This window comes from Myotis yumanensis, unplaced genomic scaffold, assembly GCF_028538775.1.
Source record: "Myotis yumanensis isolate MYYU_CA2020_CCGP unplaced genomic scaffold, mMyoYum1.0.hap1 SCAF_2, whole genome shotgun sequence".
Lineage (NCBI taxonomy): Eukaryota > Metazoa > Chordata > Mammalia > Chiroptera > Vespertilionidae > Myotis > Myotis yumanensis.
The window spans coordinates 116,692,491-116,717,033 of NW_027223753.1; the positions used below are offsets into that span (position 1 = coordinate 116,692,491).

The following is a 24,543-nucleotide window of genomic DNA, read 5'->3' on the forward strand; positions in this document are numbered from 1 at the left end:
CTAATTTCATTCCATTGTGTTCTGAGTCGATGCTTGATAAAGTTTCAATATTCTTGAACTTGTAGAGCCTTTTTTTCTGTCTTAACACGTCGCCTATCTTTGTGAATGACCCATGTGCACATGAGAAAAATGTATATTCTGAAGCTTTGCCTTGTAATTTTCTATAAATGTCAACTAAATCCAACTGACCCAGTGTGTCCTTTAGAGTCACTTTTTCCTTGTTAATTTTTTGTCTGGAAGATCTATCCAGTGAAGTCAGTGGGTTGTTAAAGTGCTGTACTATGACTGTATTGTTGTCGATCTCTCCCTTAAAGTCCCCTAGAAGTTTTTGTTTACATATTTAGGTGCTCCTGTATTGGGTACATATATGTTTACCAGGGCTATATTCTCTTGTTGGATCAATTCCTTTAGTATTATGTAGTGACCTTCCTATCTCTTGTGATGGCCTTTATTTTGAAGTCTATTTTGTCAGATTTGAGTATTGCTATCCCAGTATTTTTTTTTTCTTTTCCATTTGAATGGAAATTTTTTTCCATCCCTTCACTCTCATCCTGTGTGAATTGTTTGTGCTGAGGTGGGTGTCTTGTGGACAGTATTTATTTGTGTCATGTTTTTGTATCCATTCAACTACCCTATGTTTTTTGAATGGAGCATTTAATCCATTTACATTTAAGGATATTATTGATAGGTACTTATTTATTGCAATTTTAATTCTGTATGCCTATGTTTCTCTATTTCTTCTCATTACAGCAGACCCTTTAGCATTTCTTGCATTGCTGGTTTGGTAGTGATAAACTCCTTTAGACTTTTCTTTTGCACCATGTATTTTAAATGATACCCTTACTGGATATAGTAGTTTTGGTTTCAGATCCTTGCTTTCCATTGCCTTGAATACTTCATGCCGCTCACTTATGGCCTGTAGAGTTATTGGGGCTCCTTTGTAGGTAATAAATTCCTTTTCTCTTGCTGCCTTTAAGATTCATCATTTGTCTTAATTTCTGGCATTTTAATTATGATGTGTCTGGGCATGGGCCTATTTGGGTTCTTTGTGCTTGAGACTCTCTGTGCTCCTATACTTATGTGACTTTTTCTTTCACCAGGTTAGGGAAATGTTCTGCCATTATTTCTTCAAACACATTCTCTACCCCTTGTTCACTTTCTTCTACTTCTGGCCCTCCTATTATGTGATTATTGTTACCTTTCATGTTGTCCCACAGCTTACTTAAGCTGTGCTCTTGTTTTTTAATTGTTTTTTTTTCTTTTTGGAACTGTGATTGTATGATTTTTTTCTATCCAGTCTTCTAATTCACTGATGTGATCCTTGGCTTCCACTAATCTTCTGTGTATTCCTTCAGCTGTGTTCTTCATTAGTGCTATGTCATTCTTCATAGTTGTTATATCTTTTCTCATGTTGTTGAGCATCTTTGCTATGATTATTCTGAATAAATTTCTTATCTCCATTTCATTTATCTTCTCTTTTTTCTCTCATTTGGGGTTGTTTTTTCGGATCCCCATTTTGGCTGCCTGTTTGGGTTTGTGACTTCATATTAGACCTGCAAAGCTCACAATTTCTAGTGCAGAATAGTGTCAAATGCTGGTTTGTGTTTTTTTTTTCAATTGCTGTTTCTGACTAATTAGATCAGGTGAAGACTCAAAGCCTCTAGAGCAGCGGTTCTCAACCTGTGGGTCGAGACCCCTTTGGGAGTCGAATGACCCTTTCACGGGGGTCGCCTAAGACCATCGGGAAACACATATATAATTACATATTGTTTTTGTGATTAATCACTATGCTTTAATTATGTTCAACTTGTAACAATGAAATTGGGGGTCACCACAACATGAGGAACTGTATTAAAGGGTCGCAGCATTAGGAAGGTTGAGAACCACTGCTCTAGAGACTGCTTCTGCCTGCAGATTGATTAGATTCAGTCTTGTGTAGCCTCAGGCAATTATCCATAGGTGGGGCAATACGTTTTTCCAACAGGGTGGGGCAATTGCTTTTCCCTGGAGACTAATTGTTATTCTCAGTCTCTTAATGGGCTTCAGAAACTCCATAGAGAGGGGCACTATGTTTTCTAATAAGGTGGGGTAACTGTCTTCCCCCTAGGCAAAAACCGCCTTGATAGCAAAGGTCTGCCTGATAAAGATGTCCTCTGCAGCCTGAAGGAATGACTCAGCACCAGAAACTGGGGTGTCTGCTTTCTAAACTCCCACCTCAGATTCCCCAACCCTTGCCTCTGCTCTCACAGCTCCAGTCTGCTCTGTCTTCCCTCTACCAGAGCCCAAGGTGAACGACTGCGTACAAAATTTTGTGTGTTGGCCCTTTAAGAGGGTGCCTGCATTTCCAACCGTCTCTTCTTGACTGATAGCAGTCCTGCTGCTTTTCACAGCCAGGTGTTATGTGGTCACCTTTGTCAGTTCTGGTGTTCTCTGCTGGGGTGCCCCAGTTGGGGTTTTAGACCCCAGGGTTCACTGTGGCAATCCCCGAGAGCTGAGATATCTCTCTGGAACTTCAGCTGCTTTCTGTGGGAGCACAGCCAGCCCTTTCGCACCTTCACCCTTCCTGTCATTCTCTATGGGATTTCCATAGAAATCCTTGGTTATAAGGGTTCTCTCCAGCTCATCTTCAGTTGCTTATTCAGGATGTTTGTTTGTTTTTGGTATTTTAATTGTTGTTCCAGTTTGGTTCCAGGAGCATGTCTGTGCAGCATTCACTTACTCCAGTGCCATTTTTAATCTTCTTCTCTGGTCTATTTTATTTGATTACTTCACCAATCATCTTTTGTTCCAGGCTCATCACCACTATCACAGATGTGTAAGCACTTGACACTACAAAATACAGAGATAACCCTCTGCAGTTGAACAGGTGTTTTATTCTGCTGGCATTTTTTTTAATAACTAAAAACTGATTATTGAACAGATGTAGGAAGTCTTAGTCATTATTATCCCTTCTCATTCATAATTTTATTAATAAAATTTGAATAGTATCTGATGACCCTTTTTCTTGATTATATAGTTAAAATTAGAGATTCAAAGTATATTTTTACTTAGTTTTGTTTCAATATGCAGGTTTTAATATATAATTTTTTCTTCCATTTGATTGTTAGACAGAACTGCTTCATAGTATTTATGCTACTAACAAAAATGTTGTCAAATTTGGGGCTTTGCTTAATGCATTTAATATTTTTTAGTATATCCAAGTTTTGTCCTTTCCTTTGTGTCGCTCTTCTGAGGATATCTCTGTAGTGTACATACATTTTCAGAATGGGGCAGACACATGGAAAATCAACTTTGATCATTATTTTTTAGTAAATCCATGTTTACAGTTAAGACTTTTTCTGGGAAATGCTAAGTTTTTGATTTTGAAACTTTAAATGGTATTTTTATATAAATGGATTATAGAAACTTATCAACTATTTCTACAAATCTTTTAGCTTGATTTTATGCAAATGGGGTTTTTACATGATTCAGAAATGCATTATATGATGTATTTTTTAAATTCGATATATTTCCTCAAATGATGATGGTAGTAGGGCTTTGTGGTGAATGGGTAGAGGGGCACTACGCAGAAAAGTTACTCTTTATTCTATACCACATTATTTCTCTCAGTTATGTCTTACTTTTATCCTCATGTGTAATGACAAGAATATAAAACAAATTCTTTATTGTATATAAATGCTACAAGTAAAAGCATGGTAAGAACCACAACAGCAAAGCAATCTATAAACAATAGGAAATATTGATATACAAATTTAAGTAATTGATACTAGAGCTGAACAAACTACTAAACAGAAGTGAGAAGTATAGTATACATTTGCCATTTTATGTATCATTCTATCTCCAACTTACAAAAAGACACAAAAACAATGTGCGTAATAAGAAATTGAGATTCTCAAAGGCTAAAGTATTTAATGTTTCAGTGTTAAAATTTTTAACTTTATTAATAATGCTAATAGTAGATAGTAGTTGTTTTTAATGTTTTAATTACTAAAGTTTTTTAGGGGAGGTGTCTATCTAATAAGTAAAGTCAGAAAATCCCTAATCTAGTCACCTAGACTGCTGTTCTTGTGCAGCTCATACCAGCTTCTTCTAAAGCCTCCTTTTACCACCCCCCTTCATTCTGAGTCTGTGTCTGAGTGTCAGGTGCCCTGCAAAGGCCACTTGCAAGCGTTCCCTGCTATACAACTGAACATCCCTGAGACCTGAATAGCAGCAAACCTGGGTCTCAGATCGGCAGTTACTGGCTACAATTACTGAGATGATTACTGCAGACAGTTGCTTATGTGTACAGAGGGGCAAAAGAAAGGTCTGGGAAAATATGGGTGGCAATTTCTTCAATAAAAATAAAACCTTATGTTTAAAGTAAATAGCCTGCTAATGGTATGCCAGTAGCTTTATTTTCCTATTTGAAGAATGTATTTTAGAGTCACCTATGAATGTTTTAAAGACCAAAATTATCCAGGTACATTGCCTATTATTCTTTATTAATCCTCTTTCTGGTTTATTGAATTCATATTGACAGATAGCAGCACTATATCTGTCTAAGAATTAGGTCTGTAGTGATAATTCTCAGTCACAGACTGACCAAAACCTTCAATCTAGAAAGCTTGTGTTTGGGCCATTATGGGCAAGAGTGACGTCAGAGTTCATGGTTCATTCACAACAAGGCAGCACTTTCCCGAGACAGCATATAAAGAAGACATACTTACTAATTGATAAATGATTCCTTAAACATACCTTAATAGTATATTTTATAAAATAATTCTATTAATTTTAAAAGGAAATATGACCATAGATTCTGTGATCAATGGTTGATGTATAAATTAGTGTCCATTACTAGTATTTTGATATACCAACACTATTTCTGCCTGGTAAAGGAAATTCCATTTTCAGTGGTATTTAATTTAATGTATATATATTTCCTTTTTACTTTGTTATTGAGAAACTAGTAGTCTTTCTAGGATATATCAGTTCTGATATTTTTATTCAAACCCATTTAATTCATGAAAAAACATTTTTGCAAAATGAAAAACTGGCCCTAACCGGCTTGGCTCAGTGGATAGAGCATCAGCCTGCGGACTGAAGGGTCCCAGGTTCGATTCCGGCCAAGGACACATGCCTGGGCTGCGGGCTTGATCCCCAGTAGGGGGTGTGCAGGAGGCAGCCGATCAATGATTCTCTCTCATAACTGATGTTTCTATTTCTCTCTTCTTCTCCCTTCCTCTCTGAAATCGATAAAAAAATATATTTTAAAAAAAATGAAAAACTGATCATTCAGAACACTTATATGTACATGTATCAGAATTTGCAAATTATATGAAGAAAGCTATAGTAGGTTATACATGAGTTAACAAGGAAAGCTTTTATATTATAAGTTTACTTCAACAGCATTATGAATACTTAAAATGATTTTTTATCAGACTGCTTCAGTCATTCATCACATAATTAGTTTCATAAATGTAATTTAAGGTAAATTTGATATCTTGTTTGAATAGCTGAAGCAAGAGTTATAGATTTGTTTGATAATTATGTTGGTTTAGTAATATATTCCCTTAAGAATCACTCTTATTGCTGTTGTTGATGACCAAAGTTTCTTCCCATATGCATACTTTGGAAAGTCTCATTCAACACTATGGATACATAATACAACTTTTGTGGTTCAGTCAATTTTTAGCAGTTAAACTTGGGAAGAAGTGGCCCAAGATATTGAAGAATATACAATTTCCATTTCAGCTAATACAAAAGTTTAGAGGTGTGGGGAGTTTGGTCAGTTCAGCGACCTGCAAGTTAAATTAATTTCAAAATTGTGGCAGTGATTAGTTATAACAAACAAACCATTAAGTAAATGAATATGCAAACATATATACACACATACATACACACATAAAAACTCATGTTTCTGAAACACACTCCCCGTTTCTTCTCTTATTCTGTGATCCAGTGTAACATTTGTAGCAGAATATGCTTTGTAACAAAAATTACATGAAGATCTTGTCTTTAAAGATGGAGAACATTTTTAGAATAGAGTGTACCCTGTGAGTAAATATAGAGTGTCTAGTAAGTATACTAAAACCCCAGGAGTTTTGATCAAATGCCTGCTGTTACATCAGTTCCGTTGGTAATTTTTCTTCCTGATCTGTGACCTTGACCTTGTGTTGTATCTGTATATCAAATCTGTTTTAGGGATGGGAGGACCATAGTTGAGTTTAGTAGGATTTATGCTCAATCTCAAAGGATGTGTGTATCTGTGTATATATTTAAATTTCAGGAAGAATTAAATAGCACCATTTTCTATTATATTTCATATTTTGATAGAGATTGGAAAAATTATGCTTTTGAAGAGCTATTGGGAGAACTACACCCTCTGTTCTTTTTATATTTACTGTACACTTTCACATTTATGTGCTACCAAAATAATGTATTAAGCCCTAGCCAGTTTGGCTCAGTGGATAGAGCATCAGTCTGCAGACCAAAGAGTCCCAGGTTCGATTCTAGTCAAGGGCATGTTCCTTGGTTGCAGGCTCCTCCCTGGCCTGGGCCCTGGTCAAGGTTCATGCAGGAAGCAACCAATTGATATGTTTCTCTCACATTGATGTTTCTCTCTGTCCCTCCCTCTCTCTTCTACTCTCCCTAAAAATCAATGGAAAAATATCCTCAGGTGAGGATTAACAAAAAAAATAATAATAATTTGTTATAATTATTTTATGTTTATTCAGAGAAACTTTTGTTTCTCTGAGAACAGTAGAAGGAGTGAACAGACATTAATATAAATGCTAAATAAATGTCATATGTATTCTTTATCATATACTAATTATCTTTTTGGATTTTTTTAAAGTTGTAAATAATTTTATTTAATGATTTCTAGTTTTCTGTGTTTTTAAGATGGAACAACACAGCATCCAGGAAGGTGCTGCATTTTTAGAATAGAAATATTTTTGGCAATTAGGCTCTTTCTCTAGTTCCTTTGCTTCTGTGATCTTTTTTAACTTGAAATCTCTAACTTCTTCACCTTAATTTTGATTTAAAATTATTTTTTAAATAAATTTTAGAGGCAGAATTAAGTAGAAGGTGGGTTTTATTGAATATGATTCATGTAGCTAAGCCTCTGATGATAATTAGAACAAAGAAGCTCTTATCAATTCACTATATCAATTATAGGGGATACTTGTTTCTGTTGCCAGGACAATCATTCCACTTCTCTCATGAAGTGCTCTGTCATTAGGGATACTAATTGCATTTTATTCACTATGTAGCCATTGTGAGATAAGCAAAAGATTCAGTTTGAATATAAGCTCATATTTAGCTTATAAATGAACATCTGTTTGAAATTTGATGACTCCATTGAAGAAAGTAGTGAAGATAAATAACTTTGGGGGATTGGATGGGTAAAGAGTATGGCTATTTCAAAGTCATTTCCTTCCCTGAAGGAAATGATAAAAAAGTTATGAAGCATATAAAAAGGTTATGAAGCATATTGGTCACAGCTATTTCTACAACTTTTTGACAACATATCATCTTTTTGGTTAAAATGCATGTCATTTTTATCAACTACAGTTTGGCAAATTACTTGGAATAAAATTTTAGAGTTGAAGAGGTCCTCAGATACACATGTCCTTGAGTTGAGCACTTGAGTCAATCAAGCACTAGTGTGTCCTAGTGAGTTTCTTTTAATAGGAAATGTGAGTGACCTATAGAAGCAGCTAACTGCAAGTTAAAGCTGATAGACCTCGAAGTTAGGACCAAATTTGGCCTTGGGCAAAAATATGTAAGTCCCTCAGGTTGCACAGGAGAGCAATCTGGACAGCTGTTTTAATCCCTGAAGACTATTCCCATTCAAAATGAGAACCACTAGGAGAGGGAAAGACGCTCCTGCAGCCTAGTTGCAAATGTTGAGACCCTCACTTGAACAACTTTTTAGATAAAATTTACTTTCTTGGCACCTATCAAATTGTACACCACACATCTCTCTTTTGATAAAAATAACACTACAAAGTAAGTTATTATATCCGAATTTAAATTATATCAAAAGGCATAAAATATTTTGATTCTTTTTTTTTTATCAAGAATAGAAATATTCTCTGACAAATGAAATTTCAGGCCTACTTCTTTGCTATGTCCTTATTATTCTCTGCTGTGAAATGACAACAGTTGTTACTTGTATTCCTTTTCTTAGTTTTTCCCCCAAAAAACTAACTTTTAATTTATAAAGAGAATTCACTATAGTTTTTACTTTTCCAGAACCCTTATCTGAAATGTTACTTTTCCTTTCTCACTGTGAAATTGAGTATTGGATTTATGTAATTTAACTCTTTGGTGTTTGGTTTGGAAAGCTAATCTTAATCCGTTTGGATAAAATGTTTAGTGTTATATCCCCTTGATAAATTGTTCTTGGTTTTTTGTTTCCTGTTCAACTTTAAAACTTATTTTCAAAGTCTTACCATAGAGAACACCAAGAATTCTCTTAATTATTTCTCTGGATTTGTATTGCTTAAATAAAAAGATCAATAATTAGGACCTTGTACTAAGATATGTTTCTTCTAATCCTTAAAAAAACATCTTACTTTTTCCCCTTTGTATCAACAATACCCACTAAATAATCCATAGTGAAATTTATTTATTTTAATATATTTTTATTGATTTCAGAGAGGAAGGGAGATGGAGAGAGAGATAGAAACATCAATGATGAGAGCAATCATTGATTGGCTGCCTCCTGCACATCCCCCACTGGGGGTTGAGCCTGCAACCTGGGCATATGCCCTGACCAGGAATTGAATTGGTGACCTCTTGGTTCCTGGGTCTATGCTCAGCTGCTGAGCCACACCCAGCTGGGCCATAGTGGAATTTAGATAATATTTGTACAGTAGGAATTATTCTTGAATACCACAATTAAGTAGCCTTTCAATTACTTCGTATTTTGAGGAATCAAAATAATCATTAAAGCAGCACTGCAGAAATACCTTGAAATTCAATACTCACGTAGGTATTATTTGGTAATGAAGAAGAAGTTGGAGTAGATTTCATGGAAGCAATCATAAAACATGAGGTATTCATTAGACATAATTTAAATAGCATACAAAGTCTCTTCATAGAATGTGTTTTAATGGAGAATTTGCTTATAAATAAGATATTGAATCCTTTCCTTAAAAATAGCTGGAGAGAGATCTTCCTCATTATCTATCTCTCAATCAAAAGTAGTCTAACATATAAGAATCCTATTAAATGTATCCTTCATTTACCCAAGTAAAATCTTTTTTTTTTTTTAATATATTTTATTGATTTTTTACAGAGAGGAAGGGAGAGGGATAGAGAGTTAGAAACATCGATGAGAGAGAAACATCGATCAGCTGCCTCCTGCACATCCCCCACCGGGGATGTGCCTGCAACCCAGGTACATGCCCTTGACCAAAATCGAACCTGGGACCTTTCAGTCCACAGGCCGACGCTCTATCCACTGAGCCAAACCGGTTTCGGCCCAAGTAAAATCTTATTACTTGGACTTTACCATTTTAAAAGTGTTTAGAAATTCAGCAAACTTTACCTTTGCTGAATAAACCTTTTCCTGGGAAGTGCAAAATACATTGCAAAGGAATCACTATAACACTTGGGAACTGTTCACATGTGAATTTATTTACAACTGTCTTTTATTAATTAAAACTCTAAAAAAAAGTTCCAGCTACAACATAATTTCATATTTTTAAGTATTTTTAAAAAAGAAAATGTAGCTTTTAAAAAACTACACTATGAATTCAAGCATTTTGCTAGTTATTTCATTAAGCTAGTATTTGTGTTGAAACTTGGATCTTTCCCAAAATCAAGTGTATGTATAGTTAAGATTCTATGGAATTATTTTATGGTTTAATTTGATTTTATCATTTTAAAAATAATTCTGCCTTAGCCCTGACTGGTGTGGCAAAGTTGGTTGGGCATCATCCCATGCACCAAGAGGTTGCTGGTTTGATCCCTGGTCAGGGCACATGCCAGGGTTTCGGGTTTGATCCCCAGTAGAGGGGTGTTTAGGAGGCAGCCGATCAATGTTTCTCATTGATGTTTCTCTCTCTGCCCCGCTACCTTCCTCTCTCTCCAAAATCAATAAAAACATATTCTTTATTATAATAATAACTAGAGGCCTGGTACATGAAATTCATGCATGGTGGGGGGGGGACTCAGCCCGGTCTGCACCCTCTCCAATCCGGGACTCCTCAGGGGATGTCCGACTGCTGGTTTAAACAAACAGACATGAAGATCATATTGGGAAACTGAGGGCAGTGCCCCAGGAAGAATCCCACAGGGATTGGGCCTAAACCAGCATTTGGACATCCCCCTTGCAATCCGGGACTGCTGGCTCCTAACTGCTCACCTGCCTGCCTGCTTGATCACCCCTAACCCCTCTGCCTGCCTGCCTGATTACCCCTAATTGCTCCCCTGCCTTCCTGATCGCCCCTAACCCCATCTGCCTGCCTGATTGCCCCTAACTGCCTTTGCCTGCCTGCCTGATGCCCCTAACTGCTCCCCTGCTGGCCTCATCACCCCTAACCACCTCTGCCTCGCCCCCGCCACCGTTAAGACCAGTCTAATTAGCATATTGCCCTTTTATTAGGATAGATTCTGCCTTACCATTACAGTAATTTTTTTTCACTGCATGCTAGTGGACCAGTAAAATCTCAATTTTCTAATATTTAAGAAGTATTTTTATGTTTATAAACAATTTTAAATTAATAAGGGTGGAAGATTAGTTTATAATTTTAACCCTGTGAAGTAGTTGAACATGAATTTTATATTGTCATGAAACTTTATCAAATTAATCATGAAATGCATTAACCCTTGAAATACTATCTGGGTCCTTTGGACCCAGTTTTAGATTTTGAGGTTGTTTTATTTAAATATATTTTTAACTAGTAGGAAGGACTATATTACATGTCTTTTATTCTTTTTTAAAGTTTTAATGAATGTTTTTTAATAGAAAAAATATCATGTCTTGCTATTACCATATGTTTATAGAAACCTTTTATAAATCAAAGATACATTATGGAATCTTAGTGATCTTACTATTAAGCATTTTGCCTTTTCTTTTTAATCATTACCTGAGGATGTTTTTAATGATTTTAGAGAGAAAGGTAGGGGAAAGGGAGAGAGAGAGAGAGAGAGAGAGAGAGAGAGAGAGAGATTGATTGATTGGTTGCCTCCTGTACACCCCCATCGAGGATTGACCCCTGAAATCTGGGTATGTGCCCTGACTGGAAATCAAACCTACAACCCTTCAGTGCAGGGAATGGTGCTTCAACCAACTGAGCTATACTGGCCAGGGCCATTTTGTCATTTTATCTTTGCAATTAATTCATCAACTATTTCCAGCTGTGCCAAATAAAGACTAAAATAGTAAGTCAGCAGGAAAATGTGGAAGTGCCCAGAAGGATGATGCAATAGTGAAATAAGTTATCATTATCAGTTTGATTATTGCATAGCCTGTTAATACTCCTTTTTCAAGAATTGTATTTTTAATGTTCAGTAAAGAAATATACCTTTACTTTTTGCCATATCCACCAACTTAATGTTTAAAGACGGGATATTAATATAATCTAATTTAGTTTCTAAGTTAAATTTTTTCTTTTATAACCTCCTGAGAGTTGCAAAATCAGAAATATATTTGTTTTTTCTCCTTTTTTCTGCCCCTCCTTACTTTTACTCTCTTTAGTCACTCTTACCCTCCATAAACCAAATGTTTGGAATAATTATTTTCCTTTTACACAGAAGTCATTTAACAAGTGTATGCCATACAAATAGAGTTTCTTCAGGCTCTATTTAAGATAATGAAGAGAATGTTGAGAATCTTTAAATAGACATGTACACAAACTAATAAAATTATTGTTCAAGTTAGGGACAAGACAGTGGATCCACTGACAAGCCAGTAAATCATATTATTTTGTAAATATTTTAGTTTTAAAATATATTGCTTATGCCCTGGCCAATGTGATTCATTTGGTTAGAGCATCATCCCGTACACCAAAAGGTGGCAGGTTCAATTCCGGGTATGTGCCGGTCAGGGCACATACCCAGGTTTCCAGTTCAATCCCCAGTTGGGGCGGGTTCAGAAGGCAGGCCCATCTATGTTTTCGATGTCTTCTCCCTCTCCCCCTCCCTCTCCCTCTTCCTCCCCCCTCTCCCTCACCTTCCCCCCTCCTCTCTCTAAAATCAATAAAATAAAATATATTGCTTGCAAATCTAAAGTAGCCTAATTCTTTTTATTTTATTTGATGTTAAATATGACATGTTACATTTTGTAAATTTAAAGCGTGTAGCCTGTTATTTTAAACATTTATATATTGTAACATGATTGCCATTGAAGCAGTATTTATCACAATACATCATTGTAATATAATATTCTATATTCATTATACTGTGCAATAGATTTCTATGGCTTCTTTTTTATTAACTCTATTGGGGAGACATTTATATAATAAAAGCCCAGTGACCGAATGGCGGAATGAACAGAATGACCGCGGTCCCTTGCCCCGGCCAAGTCCCACCCCCAAGTGGCCCCCAACCCTGCCTGAGTCACTGCCTGGCTCCCTGGTGCATGTACATTTAGTGAAAGCACAAGAAAATAATGATCAGTCCCTTCTGTCCCCAACCAGAGTCTCCAAAGGGCTCTGCTAATACTGCAACCAAGGTGTGGAATTCTCCCTCCACGTCCTGCAGCCCAGGAGACCTTCCAAGTTAGCCAAAAAGGCGACCTCGGCATTAACGGGATGGTGGCCCTTTGCTGAGGAATGTAGAGACGCTGGATGGAGATTTTGTGAAATTGCGGTGCCTTGCAGATTAGGTGAGCTTTCAATCTCTCTTTAAAGGGGTGGCAAAGAGGACCCCCAGGCTGCCAGGAGCAATAACGAAGGGTAGGCACATTCAAAAACAAAAAAAACTTTTAAACAAACAGACATGAAGATCATATTGGGAAACTGAGGGCAGAGCCCCGGGAAGAATGCAAAAATCATTAAAGGGCCATCATCCATCTTGATATACATTTCAAACAACACATAAACAACTTCAGCTCATGGCACATGAAATGCAAAACAGTTCTGTTGTGGGTTTTCTTTTGGCCATCCTTAAAGTCTAATTAGATCCAGCTGGTGGAAAGCTATAGCTTCCAGCCTTAGACCCCACAGCTGGCCCTGTCCAGTGGGGCGGGCTGTCAGACCCCACCCATGCACAAATTCATGCACCGGGCCTCTAGTTGGTTAATAAGATCATATAGGTTTCAAGTGTACATTTCTATGATACATGATCTGTATATTGTGTTGTATGCCCACCATCCAAAGTCAAGTCATCTTCCATCACCTTAAGCTTCTTTATTACTGATTACAAGTTTGTACCCTAATACTGTCAGCCTTATCCCCCGTTTCCTATCCCCTTAAAACCCCATATTATTCTTAGTTTTATTACAGGTTGACTGTTTCAGATTCTACATGTAGGTCATACTATACAGTACTTAATCTATCTCTCACATAATCTCACTTACCATAATGTTCTCAGGGTTTATCTGTGTTGTCAGATAGATAGATAGATAGATATTATATACATATATCTCATCTTTTTAATATGTTCACCTGTTGATAGGCATTTGGGTTGTTTCCATATCTTGACTATTGTTAATGCTGCAATTAATACAGGCATGCATATAGATTGGGTATAGAAGAAGCCAAATCCTTAAATGTGTGTTAACATTTAAATATTTTTAACTGAATATACTCAATTAATTTTAAACACTTGGTGACATTCTGAAGTAATATTCTTATAAAACCAAGCAAGTGAAATGTTATTTTGGTGGTTAAAAATAGTGTAGTTGTCTTTTTACTAAAAGAAAATGAGTCCAGCTAATTCTATCTTGAAATTAAGCAATTTTAACATTAAGAAGTATATGTATTAGGCATTAGTAATATTTTACATTCATAATACTATAATATCTGTAGGTCTCAATGAGCTGTATTATATCTAAGTATTATACCTCCTTTTCTTTTTTTCCTGAATTTCTCAAAGTTTATACTATAGAAATGAAAAGGTAAGACGTAGAAAAGATGTAAAAAGGATTTCTCCCACTTTGGTTGTTTAAGGGATAGAAAAGGAAGTTATCTAAAGAAATTTGGCTCACTCGGTTTCCTAGAGTTTTTAAATTGTAGGGTCTGAGTGAATTTAGGCCTTAAGAAGTGTCAGAATTCTACTTTCTTAGGCATTTCATTATCTGCTGGAATGGTGGTAGGTGTTGCTACTGAGTGGCACCTGAAGCAGTCTATCAGGAAATACAATCTTTGATTTACAGATTTTCTTATTAAAAAGCAGGTTTCTATGAGAAATTATTTTTCCTCTCTCTGCTGTATGTATTGGTGCTGTTTATAGAACTTCTCAAAGAGATTAATGAAAAATAATCACCTTGATTTAGATAGACTTTTCTGGAAGCAGTTACTCACCTTCCTTTCAAATCTATTCTAAATGTCTTTCTTTTCCACTTTTTTACATGTTGATGTGCTTAGCTTAGTTTATACACATAGTTATATGTATATGTACTATAGCAACCATATTTTTTAAACTAAAAATTGGTGCAAGTATCCTAACACATTTTTTAAATTGTTTTTCACTTTAAAATATTTTTAAAAGATTTTTCAAATCTAGATTTTATTTTAATTTAGTTATACTTATTGATATAAATTCACAAAAAAGAAATAGCATGGGTGGGAAGAAGAGTATTTTATATTAGGAATGTCTTACAAAAATAGGGTTACACATTTACCTGTAACTTGTCTTCTGCATCTGATAGGAATGGACCTCACATTTAAATTTCTACATAGAGCACATAAGTAAAAATTTTAAAAGTCGATGGGATCAATGGTGATGAAAAAAAATAAATTAAAAAAAATCTAAAATAAAAGTTGACACATTAAAACATTGATAGATATGAATGAGCACATAAAGAATCATTCTCTGCTGTTTTTATTTTTTTATATATATATTTTATTGATTTTTTACAGAGAGGAAGGGAGAGAGATAGAAAGTTAGAAACATCGATGAGAGAGAACATCGATCAGCTGCCTCCTGCACATCTCCTACTGGGGATGTGCCTGCAACCAACCAAGGTACATGCCCTTGACCGGAATCAAACCTGGGACCTTTCAGTCCACAGGCCGATGCTCCATCCACTGAGCCAAACCGGTTTCGGCAATTCTCTGCTGTTTTTAAAGTCATGGTAAAAATTAAGGATAAATAAGCTTGTTATTAATATTTAAATGTTTATGAATATGACTAAGACTGTCAGTACTTTGCACAGGCCTACAAAATAATCTTATCCTTAGTGCATTCATTTCTTTGAAAACAGAAATTCTAAAAAAATTAGCTAACGGAATATCTGATGTTTGGAGGAGGATGCCAGAAGTGAATCTGTTCTGTATGCCTCACCCACATTCGACTCATCAGATGGGTCCATGCCATGTGCATCTCAGTCTCTCATTCTGCACTTCTGCCTGTTTTCCCTAAGCTCCCTGTAATATAAGGAACTAATTCTAGCTCCCTTACAGAGCTATATTGCTATAAAGTACATTAAGCATTCACATTACTTGGCAGAAGTGTGCCTGTGAAAATTCAAAAACTTGGTGGGCTTTGGAAGATAGTTAAATAATATTAAAGTATTTAATTGATTTGATCATTTTTATAATATTTAATTCATAGCATTTCCAACAGATTTCTAATATAATAGGAATGGCAATAACTACTAAAGAAGTGACTATAATGCGTACTTATGTATATTATAGTATATATGTAAAGTACAAGTACATTTTTTTTTTTTGCTTGTAGGTATCATAGTACAATTCTAATTCTGCACCTCCTTAACTATTTTCTGTGTTTATATTTTTTAGAACACTGATATTTGCATTTAATGAACAAAAGATGAAAAAGGAGACTCAAGATATTCACTAAGGATTATATCTGCTTGCTGCTGCAGACCTATGTATTAAGGAATTCTGCTTTTTCTTGCTTAGGAGTTGATCAGCTCTGTGTCAGACTGCATTGGAGTTTGTTTGCCTCTTATCTTGTCATTGCCAGAAGAAATCCTGTTCAGTATGTAACCGTACATCACTGTCTAATTGCTATGGAAGATGATAAACTGACACTCACTTATTAAAGCTATATCTCACTCACCCACAGAAAACCATTCTTTAAAGTGAACAGAAACCTAGCCCTCGTGACACTTCTATTGAACATGACTCATGGAGAAGAGCTTGTCTCCGATGTGCACCAGGATTCTGTTGTTTTAACTTACCTAGAAGGATTACTAATGCATCAGGCAGCAGAGGGATCAGGTACTGCCGTCGACAAAAAGTCTGCTGGGCATAATGAAGATCAGGACTTTAACATTTCTGGTCATGCATTTCCTACCTGTCAGAGTAATGGTCCAGTTCTCAATACACATACATATCAGGGATCTGGCATGCTGCATCTCAAAAAAGCCAGACTGTTGCAGTCTTCTGAGGACTGGAATGCTGCAAAGCGGAAGAGACTGTCTGATTCCATCGTAAATTTAAACGTAAAGAAGGAAGCTTTGCTGGCTGGCGTGGTTGACAGTGTGCCTAAAGGCAAACAGGATAGCACATTACTGGCCTCTTTGCTTCAGTCGTTCAGCTCCAGGCTGCAGACTGTTGCTCTGTCACAACAAATTAGGCAGAGCCTCAAGGAGCAAGGATATGCCCTCAGTCATGATTCTTTAAAAGTAGAGAAAGATTTAAGGTGCTATGGTGTTGCATCAAGCCACTTAAAAACTTTGTTGAAAAAGAGTAAAGCTAAGGATCAAAAGCCTGATACCAATCTTCCTGACGTAACTAAAAACCTCATCCGAGACAGGTTTGTAGAGTCACCTCATCGCGTTGGACAAAGTGGTACAAAGGTCATGAGTGAACCCTTGTCATGTGCTGCAAGATTACAGGCTGTTGCAAGCATGGTGGAAAAAAGGGCTAGTCCTGCCACTTCACCCAAACCTAGTGTTGCTTGTAGTCAGTTAGCATTACTCCTTTCAAGTGAAGCCCATTTACAGCAGTATTCTCGGGAACATGCTTTAAAAACACAAAATGCAAATCAAGTGGCAAGTGAAAGACTTGCTGCTATGGCCAGATTACAAGAAAATGGCCAGAAGGATGTCAGCAGTTTCCATCTCTCAAAAGGAATGTCAAGCCATCTTAATGGTCAAGCAAGAACATCATCGAGCACACTAATGACTAGCAAAAGTACAACATTTCAAAATCCAATGGGTATCGTTCCTTCTTCCCTAAAAAATGCAGGCTATAAGAACTCACAGGAAAGAAACAACATAAAACAAGCTGCAAATAATAGTTTGCTTTTACATCTTCTTAAAAGCCAGACCATAACCGCACCTATGAATGGACACAATCATAGTGAGAGAGGAAGCATTTTTGAGGATAGTAGTACACCTACAACTATTGATGAATACTCGGATAATAACCCTAGTTTTACAGATGATAGCAGTGGTGATGAAAGTTCTTATTCCAACTGTGTTCCCATAGACTTGTCTTGCAAACACAGAGTTGAAAAACAAGAACCTGACCAACCTATTTCTCTGGATAACTTAACACAATCCTTGCTGAACACTTGGGATCCAAAAGTCCCCAACGTAGATATTAAAGAAGATCAAGATACCTCAAAGAATTCTAAGCTAAATTCACACCAGAAAGTAACACTTCTTCAATTGCTACTCGGCCATAAGAATGAAGAAAATGTGGAAAGAAACAGCCCTCAGGAAGTACAGAGTGATGTGACAAAATTCAATAAACAGATGTATGCGAGGACTTCTGTAATAGAAAGCCCCAGCACACATAGGACTACTCCTGTGAGCACTCCTCCATTACTTGCATCTACCAAAGCAGAGTCTCCCATCAATCTCTCCCAGCACTCTCTGGTTATCAAATGGAACTCCCCACCATACGCCTGCAGCACTCAGTCTGAAAAACCAACAAACACCACATCTAACCACTTGATGGATCTTACAAAGAGCAAAGAGTCGCAAGGAGAGAAACCAGTCCATAATGAAAGTACACAGAACTCTGCGACTTTCAGTGCCAGTAAACTGTTACAAAATTTAGCGCAGTGCGGAATGCAGTCTTCCACTTCAGGAGAGGAGCAGAGACCCAGTAAACAGCTGAATGTAAATACAGATAAACCCATAGCTATGATCGATAGACTAAGTAGCCCTCTGCTCTCAAATAAAACAAATGCAGTTGAAGAAAGTAAAGTCTTCAATAGTCAGGCAACAGGTTCTGAACCAAGACTTTCTGGTTCTGAAATAGAAAATCTGCTTGAAAGGCGCACTGTTCTCCAGTTGCTCCTGGGAAACCCCAACAAAGGGAAGAGTGAAAAGAAAGAGAAAATTCCTTTGAGAGAGGAAAGTACTCAGGAACATACAGATAGAGCTTTAAGTGAACAAATATTGATGGTAAAAATAAAATCTGAGCCTTGTGATGACTTACATATTCATAATACAGATGTGCACTTGAGCCATGATGCTGAGTGTGCCCCATTCTTAGATATGGCTCCCCCCATACAGAGAAGTGCAGCTGCCTTACCAGCTTCCGAGGACTTGAAATCGGAGCCCCTTTCACCTCAGGATTTTTCTTTCTCAAAGAATGGTCTGTTAAGTCGACTGCTGAGACAAAATCAAGAGAGTTACCTGCCCGATGATCTGGACAACAGTCACAGACATAGTGAACTGACACTTCTAGAATCAAAGAATCTTTGCATGGTCCCTAAAAAAAGGAAGCTTTATACTGAGCCATTAGAAAATCCATTTAAAAAGATGAAAAATAGCATCCTCGATGCTGCAAACAGTGCCCCAGAGGTGCTGTATGGGTCCTTGATTAACCAGCAAGAGCTGAAATTTAGCAGAAATGACCTTGAATTTAAATATCCTGCCAGTCATGGTTCAGCCAGTGAAAGTGAACATAGGAGTTGGGCGAGAGAGAGCAAAAGCTTCAATGTTCTGAAACAGCTGCTTCTCTCAGAAAACTGCATGAGAGATTTGTCCCAGCACAGGAGTAACTCTGTCGTTGAGAGTAGAAAGAAAGGACACAAAAATAATGTGACCAATAGCAAACCTGAATTCAGCATTTCTTCTTTAAATGGACTGATGTACAGTTCTTCTCAGCCCAGCAGTTCCATGGATAACAGGACATTTCCATACCCAGGAGTAGTAAAAACTCCCATGAGTCCTCCTTTTCCTGACCGCTTGGGCTGTGTGGGGTCTAGACCAGAATCTGGATTTTCTAATGGGTGTTCCATGACCAGTGACAAGGGACCCATTAAGTGGGTTATCACAGACATGGATAAGAATGAGTATGAAAAAGACTCTCCAAGACTGACCAAAACTAACCCAATACTGTATTACATGCTCCAGAAAGGAGGCAATTCTGTTACCAGTCGAGAAACACAGGACAAGGACATTTGGAGGGAGCCTTCATCTGCTGGAAATGTCTCACAGGTTACAATCAAAGAAGAGTTACTTCCTGCTGCAGAAACTGAAGCTTCTTTCTTAAATTTAAGAAGCCCTTATAATAGCCATATGAGAAACAATGCCTCTTGCCCACACAACGCAAATGGAGAAGTTTATGGACTTCTGGGAAACGTGCTAACGATAAAAAAAGAATCAGAATAAAATTTACTCTGCTATTTAGCTTTGGATCTTTTTAAAACTAATTAGTTGAACTTGAGATCTGTATAAATAAGAGCATGATTTGAGAAAAGCATGGTATAATTGAAACTTTTTTCATTTTGAAGAGTATTGGTTACCGGTAATGTTTAAATATGCACACTGCTTTTTGCTTTACGTTAGTTCATGAGGAAACTACTGAACTACTGGTTGTTTAACACTTCTGTATGCATCAGATAACTGTGAGTAGCCTATGAATGAAATCTTTATGATCACAGATAATAGGCATAAATTAAAATGTAAATTTCCATCCATGGTGGATAAATGCATTTTGTTGCCTTTAAGAGGGTACTCTATTTTGATTTCAGAAGTCAGCCTACATAACATTTTTTTAAAGTCCAAATTGTTAAATAACTCTTTAAAAGGTAATTATTGAATAAAAAACTTAATGCTGATTCACTTTTCATTATCCAATTCAAAAATAAATTAGAAAAAAAATATGCTTACATTTTTCACTTTTGCTAAAAAAAAAACACATTTATTTTTAACTCTTGGAAAGGGTTTTGTGGTTTCCAGTGTGTCTCCTCCACCCCAGTCCTTTTCAATATATATTTCTTTAAACCTTGTACTAATTAGTAAAAATTGATTACAATTGATGGAAGTTTGATAGATCCTTAAAAAAAAGCAGATTTCCATTTTTATATTTTAACTACTGTATTACTATTCCTCCTTTTACATAATTAGGAAAGTTAACATTTATCTTCAGGTGGTTTCCTGAATAGCTGAATATTTAAGAAGTTTTTAACAGAAGCAAAATGGCTTTTCTTTGGACAGATTTCACCATGTCTAGTAAAAGTTACTTCTCACCATTACTATGGTACCTGTGAGTCTTATGACCGGGATTTCTTAAAGCTGCACTCAGACCACCTGCATTAGAATCATTTCTGGAGTACTTGTTTTAAAATGCATATTCCTAGGTAGCACCTCAGATCTACAGAACAAGAATCTCTGCTAAGTGCACCTGGGAGTCTTCCATCTGCATCTGAACACATTTAAGAGGAAACCCCCTATGTGTTTCTTCTATACATTGAAGTTTGAGAAACATTGTTTATAACCTTTCTCATAACACTGGACTGTAAAAAAAAAACCCACAATTTGATGCCTATATTTTCCCCAATAGTCACACATCAATGAAATATTTGCAATATTGTAGTTCATATATTACTGTTATATCTTTGGAAATCAGGTTCAGAACACTTTTTATGACAAAAAAAAAATAATGGGTGGAGGGGACAACTTTCATATCTGGCTGAACATCTCAGGAAAATCTGTGATTATGTGTTCTAATGAGTAACATCTACTTAATTAGCCTTAGGGATGGAATAACAGGGCCACTTACCAAACTCAGGTGATTCTAGGATGGTTTAGAAACTTCTCCTGAATACATCCTTAACTTCTATTATAATCATTGTCCTAACAACAGTATTGACAAAGATGGAAACATTTATTTCAAACCAAGAAAGGCCCTAGACTCAGATCAACTAAACAGAAAAGTACAAAGGGCACATATACATGACAGAGTAGAATTCTACACAGTCACTCCGTTGATCTATTTTAAAATAGTGGTTAAAAGTGAACATCGATACTGTCTCGGAAGAACTTAATACATTATTGGGCCACCTGGGGTTTTGATCTTGAAACAAGTCATGTTTTTAAGTTCACTTTTTACAATTCACAATACACTCACCAGATTTTTTTTAAATTGTGAACCAGATTACCTAACTGATGAATCAAAAATTGTTGTATTATCAACTACTAATAAGAAGGAAATCTATTTGAAGTTGTTCTACTTGAAGTTGTTTCTAAGACTTTTATATTAAATATGGGCGTTATTTCCTAATATGATCAAAACCCATAAATGATTATTTTTTTTTCTCAGAATGATTTGTAAATAGTTACTGAGTATATTATAAATAATAATCAGGAGTGGATATTATGCTACATCCTGGAGAGAAGAAAGTCATATGCTTATTCTGAAATGAAAATTCCACTGCCCAGTGCATATATTCTACTCCATCCCATATTTGCTCTGGCAATTGTATTGTCTACACTATATAAAGAAGCTTTTAAACAAGTCATTTTTTTCTGCCATTATGAAATATCTAGAATCTTGGAGGCATGCTAGAAAAAAAATGGGCTTTTACAAAAGCGATAAACTTAGGTCAGGGAGAAGAACATCAAGGGCCAGCATTAAGCATTACTATTTTTGTATGTTTCTTTGGTTGGTTGGTTGTTATTGTTAACAGTTGAAGGAATATGGATATGTAATACATAAATAAACATGACCACACAGAATGCTATATTGACTTACTAAAGAATGTCCCCAATTTGAGTTTAGGATAATTTTAAAGAAGAGCAGTGAGAAAGGACATACATCCATAAATTCACTTTGTTTATGCAAATGTAGATACAAGGTACACAAATACACATATTCAAGAACTGTTAAATATCTAGACTTTTTCTTCCTAATTGAAAGGTTACTACAGCTCTCATTGACATCAGTAAGGTAGTATTACCTGTTTATTCCCTGCTGCATCTTACAGAAGAGTAAACTGGTGAGAGTATATATTTTATATATATATATATAATATGTATATATATATATATATATAGACTTGTTACATGAAGATGTTAAAATCGGTTTTTAAAGATGATGTAAATAATAATTTCCTTAATGAAAAATACATATTTTGTATTGTTCTAATGCAACAGAAAAGCCTTTTAATCTCTTTGGTTTCTGTATATTCCATGTATAAGTGTAAATATAATCTGACAGGTTTAAAATTTGTGCATGTATGTATACAGTTGCAAGTCTGGATACATGTATAGAATAGACCTTTTATTTAAGTTGTGATTACCTGCTGCATGAAAAGTGCATGGGGGGTCCTGTGCATCTCTGCATTTGGCAAAATGTCTTAAGTCAAATCAGATGTTCATCCCAACATGGCAGTATTCCATTTCTAGACATGAATTCTGTGGTTTCAGCTTCGTGAAAGAATGTGCTTTGGATCCAAGGGTCTTAAAACTTTTTAAAATCAAGTCAACCACTTTTCAACATAGAGTTCACACAACTACTTTCATGAATTTTTTAATCCCATTGGAAACCAATATTATGCCAGGAGTATTCCAGTATACTGGAATACAAGCACATCACCATTCATGGTGTGAATCTGGGGTTTACACAACCAATTTTGATGCGATCTCATTATATAATTTGTCATTTTTATTAGAAACTTAATTTCTTCATGTGATGTCTTGAAACTGTACATACTGCAGTGTGAATTTTGTTTTGTTTTGTTTTTTAATCTTTTAGTGTTTACTTCCTGCAGTGAATTTGAATAAATGAGGAAAAAATGCATTATTTCTGGTTTGAAATGACTTTATTTTGTGCGTTTTCTCTGAATTTTAGTTTTCCATAAACAAAAGAAAATCTGTGGTTGTGAAAATAGCAATAAGTCTTCAAGGATGGTTTGCCCTTCTCAGAAAAAATAAAGGCACAAAAGAAGAATGCAGCCTGCAAGTTAGTTTATCTAGAGACAGGGCAATTGAAGTGCATAGCTCAAAAACACAATCAGCCTATTGTCTGTGATACCTAACTTTAATTGTGTTATTTGGCATGTAACTGGAATGATCACTGTAGAGTTTTAAAGTGGGAAAGAATTTGTATAGTGTCCAGGATAAAGTAATTTGATATATATTTGTTTTAAGATAAGATTTTATTAGAAGGTTTTTATCCAAGTTTCAGTGGGTGTTATTTTTAAATAAAAGAAATAAGGTTTTCATCATTTTTCAAAAATGAATGTGTGTGTGCACACATATATATGCAAATATATACTGTATGTCTATCGGTAATGAGTACTTGAGAATGATGAGCAAATGCATATGTAATAAATAGAGGCCAATTTATTTATTTTTTTTTTAAATAAACAACTGGGAATTTTTATTTTTACAAATATTTATTAATGGAAATTTAGTTCAGGAGGAGGGTGTCTGGCACTAAAATAGGCTTATTAATATCTAACAGTGAACATTTGCAGCATCTTCCCAACAGGTATATAAATACTGTTTAAAAAAATCGAAGCAATAGAAATATATCCAGCTTTTCTACATTATTAAAATATTGAAAAGTTAGACCCTGCTATACGTGTAGACCCTAACATGCTTTGTTTATTGGTTTATATGGTTAAAAAGCATAACAATTGTATCAAGTAATACAGTATCTGAGAGGGATTTTTTTAAGAGAACCACCAGTTAGTAATTCTTGACTCGGGTAGTGCTGATGACTGTAAGAAATAAGGCAAGCCCCTCAAATTCAGGGACCCTGGTAGAAGACAAATTATACTCAGGAGCCAGGCAGCAAGGCAAACATCTTTACTTCTATGCAGAAGGGTGCGCGCACATGGTCTGGAAGCCCGCGCACACCAAGCAGTCTGCTTGGCTTTATATTCCCTTATGCGTGTGACCGGTCCCTCACCCTTGACTGGAGCTCAGGCACCCAGTCTTTCGCGATTGGCTAGTTCAAAAGGAGGGGTTGGCCTTTGCTATTTCAAGATGGTGCTCCCAGTGGAGCTGTCATGCGGCCAACATGGCGACTGTCTAAACCAGTGATGGCGAACCTATGACACGCGTGTCAGAGGTGACACGCGAACTCATTTTTTTGGTTGATTTTTCTTTGTTAAATGGCATTTAAATATATAAAATAAATATCAAAAATATAAGTCTTTGTTTTACTATGGTTGCAAATATCAAAAAATTTCTATATGTGGCACGGTGACAGAGTTAAGTTAGGG

General features: G+C 36.0%; 1 protein-coding gene across 9 annotated transcripts in view; it reads left to right on the plus strand.

The window, feature by feature from the left end:
- Positions 1-24,543, plus strand: part of NRIP1 (nuclear receptor interacting protein 1) — a 130,228-nt gene that overhangs the window by 89,372 nt on the left and 16,313 nt on the right. For 7 of the 9 annotated variants that reach the window (XM_070405995.1, XM_070405994.1, XM_070405992.1 and 4 more), the window contains one exon: positions 15,900-23,111. The exons of 1 other annotated variant lie outside the window; for it this stretch is intronic. In XM_070405995.1, coding sequence (XP_070262096.1) covers positions 16,244-19,699 — 3,456 coding nt within the window. In that variant the 5' untranslated portion in view covers positions 15,900-16,243 and the 3' untranslated portion in view covers positions 19,700-23,111. Of the gene's footprint in view, positions 1-12,632; positions 12,821-15,899; positions 23,112-24,543 lie in introns of those variants that run through there. One more of the 9 variants, XM_070405996.1, reaches the window with a different exon arrangement.